Source organism: Drosophila biarmipes, chromosome 2L (genome assembly GCF_025231255.1).
Source record: "Drosophila biarmipes strain raj3 chromosome 2L, RU_DBia_V1.1, whole genome shotgun sequence".
Lineage (NCBI taxonomy): Eukaryota > Metazoa > Arthropoda > Insecta > Diptera > Drosophilidae > Drosophila > Drosophila biarmipes.
Genome location: NC_066612.1, coordinates 6450422 through 6461199, shown reverse-complemented (window position 1 = coordinate 6461199; position 10778 = coordinate 6450422). Strand labels below are relative to the sequence as shown.

Sequence of the window (10778 nt, the reverse complement as noted above, 5' to 3'; positions counted from 1 at the left end):
AACGACCCAAACAAATTACACATTTTCCTCCGCTTTATTGTTGGCAATTTATTCGCAGCTAAATTGAAATACACACCATTTACCTGCAGACAACAACGCACAGCCGCTGACTCTCGGTGACATTGACAAACTGGGGGAGCGGACTGGAGACGGGCATGGTAATGGATAGATGGGCTGGACTGGGCTGGGGCAGTCGCGTTTAGTTGGGGCTGCTCCAGATCGTGACATCATCTGCCGCTGCCCTGGAGTCACAATTGGGGTCAAAGGTGGGACAGCTGGTGGCGGTTTGACAAACTCTGATGTCAGGGCCCCGAAAGAATTTCCATTAAAAATATCAGATTCGATCAACTTGTTAATTAAACCTCTGCGAAATACAAACTTGATTTTCAGGGATCTGTGGGGTGCCAATTGAGATTGGCTAAACGAATACCCTTACAAATTTGATATATTTTATTGTTAGATGGCATAAGATATAAGATACAGAAAAAGGATGGTGTAAGAAGTCCTAATTTATAAAGGAAAATATATGGGATATGATTGTTTGAACTTTAAAACTGTTGTTTTGAGTTTTAGATCCCTAAATTTGTTATAGAAATAAAGATATAAGATATTTAAGTGTTCTTTATATAAAAAGAAAGTAATTAAGTATGCTAGGGTACATTTTTAAAATATTTTATTTAGTTCTAGATCTTAATAATGGGTATAGAAGTTAAAAGTTGCGTCTAGTATAGATAAAATATTTGAAAATTAAATAACAAAATTGTACCATTGTCCACCTAATTCCAAGCAACTTTGGGTAAGTGGAGCATATCCACACATCCTTGAGCTCTATATATCCACATAAAGCCCCGACAAACTTCCCGTCCGAGGCTCAATTGGCGTGCTGGCTGAACAGCCCTGGCCGGGCAGAGTTTTTGATTTTAATTTAGATAAAGTGCGCTATGGAAATCAGTTTCGCTGTGGCTTTCCCAGTTTATCCGGGCTCAAATCGGGCCCAGACAACTAAACACTCCATAAATACAACGGCGGGGGGCGGCCCAAGTCGGGAGGGGCGATCCCAAGGTAAGCTGTAAATTGCACGCTTTCATGTAGATAATTAATCACCGCGAGCATTCGGTTCAGGTGCTCCTGTTTTGCGGACTGCGAGACTCTTCCACCTGCCATTGAAGACTTCGGATTGCGGCGAATGTAAATGCAGTTTCATGCAAATTTATTCCTGATCTTATCCGTATAATTTTAACTTCACAATGCCAAAAGCCGGGGGATTGTGTTGTCCGAGATTTATTGGCGGCGCCCTTTTCGGAGGCATTCGCGGAAGTCAAATCAATTATACGCCCTGTTGGGCACTCGACGCACGAGGGGAAATTCAAATTATTTGATATAGGTTAATGCAATTAAACATTGGGCTAGGCCTGACAAGGGATTAGGGATCAAGTGCATAATTGTAAAACTATTTTGGGTATTCCATGATGGAAAAATAAAAATTCGGTTGCCTCTGTGATGGATTAATGTTGTTGATTGGCAACTCCTTCTGCATTGGCAATTTTGTTGGTTATGTAAAACTACTAGAAAACCTACTTCGTGTAGCAAATCAAATGGAATTCCCATTGATTTGGAATAAAATAAATTTCACAAGCAACGTAAACACATTTATAAAGTATACACTTGCACATATTTCCGAACTTCTAGTCCCTGGTCATTGCCGAGAAACAATCAACCCCAAACGAGGAGGATAAAAGTACTCCGAGCTCCACAGTCGGAGCAGCTGGTATTGGGAAACCTTGGACCTCCACGTTCGCCACTGCAAATGGGAAAATATTTAAATGTAACTCAATTTCGAACGCAATATGCGCTGGGGAAGCAGTTCGCATCCTTCTGTCGTAACGCAGAATAGTTTGATTTGATTTATTTATAAGTTCAATTTGTTCGCATTATTTTTTGCAATATTAAGCTTTGATGCGGATGCAGGCGATGGCGACTGGAGTCCACCGGGGAATGCAAACGAAAATCAATTCGATTTGCCGGTTGGCAAGTGCAAAGCGAATGCCAAATGAAGATGACTAATATTCGTGACGATGAGTGGAGGAATCCAGGCAGTCATCCTCCGACTGGGAAAAACTGAAACAAGGCCATGACTCTGCCACACATCGCAAAAACTTGTGTCCTTTGCATTAACAACCTCAAGTTCTCCGTGTCGAGCGAGGAAAACTTGCTGCAAAAATGCAGGCAGACGAACAATTGCCGGGGAAAATAAGAAAGAACGACTTTTTTTGAGCTGGTTCTTCAGTTGCTGCACATAATTACATGAAAAGAAAATTAGTGTCGAGATTCGCCTTGAGCGCCTCTCCAGGTGAAAACTTTTAATGAGCAATTTTCCCACAAACTCCTAAGTGTTGCCGCATTTAATTTTTTAATGAAAGAATTTCTTTCAGCCGCAGTACAAAGGCGCAAAAAATGAGTGCGGGAAAATGTGGCGGCAAAGATTTCCACTTTCCTTTGAGTGAATCAGTTCAATCAGTTTCGGCTTCGTTTAGGACCGGCATATTTCCTTATCCTTTGGCTCGGCTTTTTGGAGTGCGTAATTGGGGGAGTGAGTGGAATGTGGATGGTGATTCGCATCTAGGTGTTTGTTTTTATTTATCGGCGGCACAGCCGGGAGAGAGAGTGAGCCCTGACCCATGTTAATGGCCGATTGACACGCCACTTGGCCTTGATGGGGCTTTTAGCCCGGCTCGCACTTGACTGCTGCTGCTCCCCAAAAAACAGACGAGGCGCCTCTGCTGCTCCGCACTTTGGCAGGATTAATGGTGGGGGAAAGTGCCCGGCCGGGGGATTCCCACACTCTTCGAACGAGGTGCTAAGCGAGCGTGCTGATTGCTGCCATTTTTGATAAGGAGCCGGCATTAATATTTCCCTTGCGTTGGTTCCCACCGTTTTGTCCAGTCCGCTGATATATGGCTGCGACTCCAGTGGCTCATTAGCACCTCTAACTTCGCACCTAGTGTGATATGTAGTACATAATTGGTTTTTAACAGTAACACCTTAAAAATTTCAGGGGCTTTCAATAAAAATATTGGTAAAGATAACTTGTGACCATATAGATTTTTATATAGTTTTTAACCATAATAATATATTTTCTAAATCTTTAACACGAGCTCCCATCATTCTACCTTCGATTTATTAATCAGAGTTGAACTCTACTACTTTTTCGGCCAACTACCAACCAAATCGGAATTACCCCAAACCTGAGCTCAGCTAAACCAACGAAACTATACCAGAATGGCCGACTACACCGACCTGTTCAGGTGCCACAAGGCAGTGATAATCTTATCCGAGGAGGACGCACCCTGCTAGAAGGATGACTCCTGCCGGTCATGTCTACGCCCACATAAATAGGCAAATAAAAGAGCCATTTGGTGTGTTTCCATATTCATAAATCTGCTGGCCGGTGTCGAGCGACTAGCCACACGTCCATAAATCGACATTTCCCAGAACCGAGTGTCTTGTGGGTGGCTTCCAGCCAAGTCCGGCTCCGAATCCGAAGGCAGCCCTCCGACTAAATCAAGTGTCTGTTCGGTGTCAGTTTAATTGCAAACGTAAATTGGATGCTGTCATTTGCTACGTTTTCATTTGTTCGAAAGTTGGCCAGCCCTCCTGCTTTTCTCTCTCTGAATGCATCTCTGTGCAGCACCCCTGGCAGTTTCCATTGACTTTTGCTGCCATCCGTTCTGACGGACATTTCTGCCAGCTGCTCCAGAGTCTAGCAACTCGAATATGCCCAGAATGCAAACGTTGCACAAATCCCAGTTTTGTTAATTGGACTCATTTTGGTAGCTGGCAGCTTGTGTATTTTAAATTGGCATTTGTGACAGGCCACCGGAAAAGCCGGACGTTTTTATTTAACATGTGTATATGGTTCTCAGTCCTATTCGTCTTCTAGTTGGGGCTCATCCTTCAGATCCTTCTTTTCCTTCAAATGGACGGCCTCGAGGACGTTATTCTTGAGGATGTCCCAGTCGTAGATCTTGTCGTCGGTGAACTTGTTCTCGTTCATCAGTTTCATAAAGGAGTACCGAATGTACTGATAGTATGGCACCTCCTCGAAGGCCAAGTCCCGGCTGTAGGCGACAAAGTGGTAGAACTGCTCCGGATAGCCTTGGCACAGGACCTCCGGTTTTGTGGACAGCTTCATCTCGGTGATCATCTCGTCTTTCTGCTTTTTGCTGTTGGCCGCAAGTCCCTGCCAGGGCAGACTGCCCCTGAGGAAGTACATGAGGACATAGCCCATGGACTCGATATCGTCCCGCCGTGACTGCTCGCCTCCACGCAGGGCATTTATGGAGGCGTATCGGGGGGTACCGGTCAGGTGGCTCCTCACACTGAACCGCTCATGCCTGTCCTCGTCCATGTTCCAGTACTGCTTGGCCAGGCCGAAGTCAATGAGGTAGAGACGGTGACTGGCTGCACCGCGTCCCATCACGAAGTTGTCCGGCTTGATGTCGCGGTGCACGAAGCGATGCGAGTGCAAGTACTCCAGTCGCTCCAGCATCTGCACCGCCAGCATGAGCACCGTCTTCAGGGAGAAGCGACGCTGGCACTGGTTGAACAGCTCCTCCAGCGAAGGCCCCAATAGCTCCATCGCCATCACGTTGTACAGGTTCGTGGTGTGGTAACGGTAGACCCGCGGGATTCCCTCTCCTTGGCTCAGAGTTATATACAGTTTGTACTCGAAGAACAATCGCGGATTGACGACATCTCGGCGCTCTAGCTTTAGGGCCACTCGGAGACCAGACCTCAAGTGCGTGGCCTGGAAGATGTCCCCGAAGGATCCGGCGCCCACCTTTCTGCCCAGATCGTAGTCGCCCAGACTCTTAGCCTCAAAATCCATGCTTTTCTCAAACTTTATCTTCTAAAAACTTTTCTTATGCCCAGGGCTGCACCGGCTACCGTTATCGATAGATTTACTTACGACTGTGTGCTGTTACGTAATCAAGCGTTGGGGTATTCATGCCAAAAAAAAAAATACAATAAATAATAATAATAAAAATAATTTTAATAATTGGAGTGAAAAGTCTCTTCAGAAGTTTAAAATTGCACGCAGTTACAAAGATTATGGTATATTTTCATATTTATATTTTAAGCTCCCCTGCGAAATAAAATATGAAAATGAAAGTCTTTTCATTGTGTGTTGACCCAAATCTTAGAAATTGATGTCAAACTCTTTTTTAACTTGACGTGAAATAAAACAAATCTATTACAAATTAAAGAAATAAAAAATGTCTGCAGCAAAAATCAAGGTCCTAAGCAAATCCCAGGAGTTTAATATAATGCGTTCCGAGTACGACCGCAGAGTAAACCAATTGGAAAAAGATGTTTTCGAGTGCTGTCGAGTCTTGAATAAAATCCGGAAAGCTGAAGAGTTAAATAATAACTGTTTTTCAGCAAAAAACGGATCTAAAGAAGATAAGTTTGTATCCTGGGAGTTCGATTTGCGAAACTTCCCAGTGGAGAACATTGCGATCAAGCTCAAGGATAAGCTCGTGTATCTTTGGGCCTATAAAAGGAACTTAGACTTCAAACAAGAAATATTGTTGCCCCAAAATGTGGATAAGTCCAAATTAACGGCTACTTTGACAACTCGCGGAATTTTAACCATATCTGTTTCAATAATTACCGCTATGAGATGATCAAGTCTATATGTTTTATTGATTTTATGTAGGCTTAAGTCATTTTTTGTTTCGTTCTTCTGTTGATAACCGGTTCCCTAGTATATATATTTTAATAAATCTTAAAGATCCTTAAACTCACAGTCCACTTTAATTCCAACCGAATAAAATACCATTCATCAGAAAGGGTTCTGTGGCTTAGGGCAAGGTGCCCAGCGGACAACAGATTCCGGTCCACGGAATAGATTTGGATTTAGGTTGGGATTAGACTGGCACATGGCACCGGGAACGCAGGGAAATATCATAATGTGCGGTGTGGGTCGAAGAAAAGGCACCTGCGATTCCATTTGCCGATCGGATCTGAAGCTCTGCAATAGCTCCCTTTTGAGTTCCTCCACAATGCTCCTCCGGCAGCAGGAATCCTTATCCCAGCTGTCTGTTAACTTTGGGCAACAAAGATCCCCTCGAACACTGGTTTCCGTAATATCCTGACCTGGCATAGCCGAGAAACTGTTGGCATATTCACTCTGCGGCTCACATGGGCAAGTTGGGATGGAATCAGGATAGGAATCCAACTGCATGTTTTGAGGTCCTTGATTAATATTCCTGGTACCACTGGAGCACTTACTTATACTCGATTCGGAAGTTATAGAAGGGACTTTAGGTGGAGTTTCCAGATTTTGAAGCGGTTTTGAAAATGCTTTTTGGATTGGTATTAATGGAAAAGCTTTTTTCTTTCTTTGGCTTGGCCAACTACTAGTTCTTCGCGGGCTGACTTCAATTTTTCTATATTCAAATTGCAAATTGTGACTTTGGGTTCTGTGGCATTCACTTTTTTGTTTTTCGCATGAGCAATCCGATTGAGTGCTTCTGCCGGAACCACTTATCGAACTATTAGAGCTATTTGTTTTCAGGATTACCTTTTTGGGTGCTGATTTTTCGAAGTTCTTATTAACGCCCTTTAAGCTTGACCTTTTGTTTATATCGCTTTGAATTAAAGTCGGTGGTCTGGAACACATTTCAATGGTGTTTGGTTGGCACAAACCAGGTCGGGAGGGTCTTGAAACTGAATCCTTTTGGAAGTTACAAGATCTCGACTGCCGGGTCAAGCTCCACTTGGTGCTGATCCGATGGCGGGGGCTGAGATACTGTGAAGATCTATCGCTAATCACAGACCGTGGTTTGGAATATGCTTCCATGCGCATTTTATAGCTGAGATCCTCAGATCTTTCAGTTCTCAAAGAAATTCCTTTGGTACTGTTTGTTGTAGAGGAACCACTGTTCTTTTCAGAGGGTGCGGAAACACGTCTGACATTTTCAAATTGGTTTTGTTGAGTAGAGCTGGAGTCGCTGCCACATATTGTGCTACCACTATTCTGTCTCGGTACCGAAAGATTTTGTGGTTTTGAAACAATTATATTGACATCCTCATTGCTCCTGTGCCTATAACCTTGCCCCGTCACGATTTTGGATGATACTATCCTAGGGTTGCCTGTCAGACTCACATCTGTGGCCCTAATCGTAAGGCAGACATTTATTTCACTTGTCTCGACGGGAGCTTCACATCTATCCCCACTAAAAAGGCTGCAATTTCCGCTGGATACACGATTGTACAACTTGTTTGAGTCCTTCATAGGCAGATCAGCACTGGATCTGAAATATTGACTGTTTCGCTTAGTTAATCCTCTATGGCAGTGTTCATACTCATCTTTAGTTACCTTCGAACGTTGATTGTTTGAACTCAAAATGTTGTACATGGAGTACTCATGGTACATCTTATCATTATTTTCAGCTTGCTGGTTGCCCTTTGCCCTGTAAACAGTGGGATAATGACATCCCTGTAGCATCCTTTTACAATACTTTTCGGATGCATTTTCCATGGAGGGATTGCGAATGGGAACCCTCTTGTTTTCAAACTCCAAAGAGTGGCTACTAGCCTTCGGGGACTCTGAAATATAATGGGGCCTTGGGCTTTCAATATTTCTGCAATCTATATGATCGTAATTGGGGCGACGAGGTCCTAACATACAGTGTCTTAGTACTTTTGATTTGTTTCTGAAAATCCTAGACCTCTTCAGACAAATCTTCGACCTTCTAAAAAATCCTGATATTTTTTGCTTTATTGTTTTACGTCTACGACCTTTTCGAACATCATAAAATGATGATTGCGGCTTAAATGATTTAAGGGCACAGCTTAAGTTACTAGCAAACGTTTCACAGCCCGAATCCGATCTTTTTGGTATGTGTTCTCTTTTTGGGGAACACGCACACCTCCGTTCTATTTTCTTATAGGGTATTTCGATGGTAAAGAATATTGACGATGGTGTTTGGCTGCTCTCATGAATTTTGTGCGGAATTTCCGAGCCGTCATTAAGGTCTGTAAAACGAACAAAGTCAACGGACTTCTTCTGATCTGGTAAAGACCTATGACGTCTCCGGTTTTTGTGACTTTCATATTCTCTAAATGATCTAGGAGGTTCTCTTCTTAAGTTTTCTTGCAACTTTGATATATCATTAATGATTTTCTTATGATAATTTCTTCGAGGAACTTCTTCACTTAAGTATTTTTTATAAAAGTTTGGGATAGCCTGATCTACATTATTACGTATTTTGTACTTGTATTCAGTGTTTCTGGGAGAACTCTTTTCTGCATACAATCTATCGTCCTCCGTGTTTCTATGTTTTTCATATTTTTTTGGCGGCGCAAGTCGGAAAATATCTTTTGAAATTCTTTCGTATTTTTGTGGAGCTTCTCTAGTCTCTTTAAAATGAGTACAACTCTTTCTAGGTGGCATTTTCTCTGGCTGGTATTGTCGCTTATATCTGTTATATTTTGTTTGGCTGGCTTTTGGTTCCTCGTAAGGCGGAACATTTCTATCTTTCAGTTTATAATCTCTTTCAGCTTTCTTAACTTTTGTAGGATAGTTTGATGGATCGGAAATATCCTTATAAGACGAAGATCTAACTTTGTAGTACTTGGGGTGGGGTTTCGGAAAGGGAATGGGCGGTGGTGTCTTACGTCTTTTTTCATCATAATCTGGTTGAAAGTATTCATAGAATTCTTTTAAATGATTTTGACTGTTTTCTGCAAAATGGTCTTCGTAATCGCCTTCGTACTTGTTGTCTGATTCATAGGGTCTGGCATAATCAATTGCATTTTTATACTCCTCGTAATTAAGATTATAGTAGTTAGAAGCATAATCCGGTGGCATAGACCCCGAAGACTGTCTATATTCGTATTCCCTGGGCGTCTCATTAGGTCTCAATCGCAAATCCCGTGGCAGATATTCTCTATAGCCTCGATTATATACATCTTGTGATGGTTCTTCGGGAACACGATAATATTTTTCATGTCGTTTGCGAGGCTCCCGACCGCGTCTTTGGATTGACTTAGCAGCAGTAGAGTGATAATCATATGGACGTTCATATCTGGGTTTGAGATATGGCTCTCTTTTTAAGGTGTTTTCTGGATATTCCCCTTCTTCAGAATTATCAGAGGCTAGGGCCATTCGGTCCCAGGGCTCATATTCCTCGGCCTCATACGATTCATCTGGATAATAATGTTCGTATGCCTTTTCAGTTTTAAAGAGTGGAGGGTGTTTATAGCTCCTGTCATTCTCAAAATGGCCCGCAGAATCGACCGATGGGGATGGGGATGGGGAAACTGAGCCACGACTCCTATAATGAAAGTGACGAGGACTGTCGCAATAGGCAGAGTAATCTCTTGGATGGCCTGGAGCACGTCGCTTATAATTTCCATGATCGAAACCAGCATGTCCGGGAGCGTGGAATTTATTTGGTGCCCCAAATGACATCGCACTCTCCGTAATTGGATTGCTCAATCCTCCGCCGGGAGTTCGTCCTGTGTATTTGCAACCGAGTATATATTCGAGTTAGCGGACGTTTGTCGAATGTCGTTAATCAACTCACGCTTTCCATTGCAGTCCGAGGTCCTCGGCGTCGTAATCTCGTTTCGGCGGCCACAGGACACTCCGCCCGAAATATCGACATTGAAAAACATTAATGTCCGCTCCAACTCATCGTCCTGCTTGGCACTCTCAAATCGGATTAAACTCTGGTTCGTCACCGTAAATGACATTTTCACCAGCCGCGAAAAGCATGCTCCCCACAGACATCACAAATGTAACTGCAAATTTAATTCATATCGATTGTTTGTTTATGTCAGTTGGCTCGGTTCTTTTGATACTCTTTTCAAATATGTACATTTGCCTAAATTAACAAATAGTTGAATTGGCCTAAGGAAACATTTGCTTTCGTTACATACATTATTACATTTTTAAAAATTGTTAAGTCATAATAATTTAACGTAAAAATGAATAAATAGAAAATATATTCGTTTCTCTTTGTTCTTTTGTCATAAAATATTTATTTAAATATTGACTATATGGAACAGGACCTAGTTTTTATGCGAAAGTCCCAAAATGTGTTCGTTAAAGTAGAACCTTCACCCTGAGTTCCTCAAAGATCCTGATAAGACGGCAAACACTGGGTAATGGCGACCCATTTTATTATCACAAGAAAGACCATTAACTTTCGCTTCCTTCGCTGTTTGCAGCTCCCGCATTTAATTTCAGGATAAATGCCTGAAATGGCAAACACAAAGGATGTGCAAACGAGAATGGGAATCTGGATGAGGATGGAATGGTCGTCATTACTTGAAGGGTGCTAGAAAATATGTTTTTAATTGCGGAAATATTTCCATTTCACAAATAGATGCGATAATTATTCAGAATGGCGCGAATTTCCATCACATTAAAAGTGCAGACAATGGGGGATAGTAAAATGCAGCTAGCGGGATAATGAAAATCGTGTTCAAGTGCGGAAATGCTGAAAATTATTTCAATGAAACACAACTAAGTGCTTTTTAAGTGCCCCCGACGGTGGCACAAACCGAACGGAAATGGACGCAGACGAGATTGGTGGGGCGTTTGGTTGGGGGACAGATGGGAGGACTTGGTGAGAGGACGCACGCAGGACACTTACGACCCCGGAACATTACAAAATGCAATAAAGCGACAGATGTATGCCATATGAGAATTATCGATAATTTTAATATTTTACGGCCACAAATGTTCATTACTTTCACTATAT

General features: G+C 42.5%; 3 protein-coding genes across 5 annotated transcripts; 1 reads left to right on the top strand and 2 right to left on the bottom strand.

Annotated features, from left to right (window-relative positions):
• Positions 1–3835: 3835 nt before the first annotated feature.
• LOC108027722 (casein kinase I) lies at positions 3836–5752 on the bottom strand. The gene is made up of 2 exons (XM_017099275.3): positions 5675–5752; positions 3836–4978 (listed from the first exon to the last, which is right to left on the bottom strand). The coding sequence occupies exon 2, from the start codon at positions 4886–4888 to the stop codon at positions 3926–3928; it is 963 nt and encodes a 320-aa protein (XP_016954764.1). The 5' UTR covers positions 4889–4978; positions 5675–5752; the 3' UTR covers positions 3836–3925.
• LOC108027649 (uncharacterized) lies at positions 5185–5687 on the top strand. The gene has a single exon (XM_017099166.3). The coding sequence runs from the start codon at positions 5277–5279 to the stop codon at positions 5685–5687; it is 411 nt and encodes a 136-aa protein (XP_016954655.1). The 5' UTR covers positions 5185–5276.
• LOC108027929 (uncharacterized) lies at positions 5688–9881 on the bottom strand. 3 transcript variants are annotated; one of them, XM_017099556.2, is made up of 3 exons: positions 9597–9881; positions 7385–9528; positions 7180–7331 (listed from the first exon to the last, which is right to left on the bottom strand). In XM_017099556.2, the coding sequence occupies exons 1-3, from the start codon at positions 9763–9765 to the stop codon at positions 7308–7310; spliced, it is 2337 nt and encodes a 778-aa protein (XP_016955045.1). In that variant the 5' UTR covers positions 9766–9881; the 3' UTR covers positions 7180–7307. The 3 variants fall into 3 exon arrangements, with proteins under 3 accessions (XP_016955044.1, XP_016955045.1, XP_016955046.1); XM_017099557.3 differs by having other exon boundaries at positions 7180–7319; XM_017099555.3 differs by having other exon boundaries at positions 5688–9528.
• Positions 9882–10778: the final 897 nt, after the last annotated feature.

Excerpts from the sequence above, each read along its gene's own strand:
- LOC108027722 (XM_017099275.3), bottom strand. The coding sequence starts at position 4,888 with ATGGATTTTGAGGCTAAGAGTCTGGGCGACTACGATCTGGGCAGAAAG.
- LOC108027649 (XM_017099166.3), top strand. The coding sequence starts at position 5,277 with ATGTCTGCAGCAAAAATCAAGGTCCTAAGCAAATCCCAGGAGTTTAAT.
- LOC108027929 (XM_017099555.3), bottom strand. The coding sequence starts at position 9,765 with ATGTCATTTACGGTGACGAACCAGAGTTTAATCCGATTTGAGAGTGCC. Across the intron at positions 9,529-9,596 it reads CTCGGACTGCAATGGAAAGC|GACGAACTCCCGGCGGAGGA; the intron begins GTGAGTTGATTA and ends GCAAATACACAG.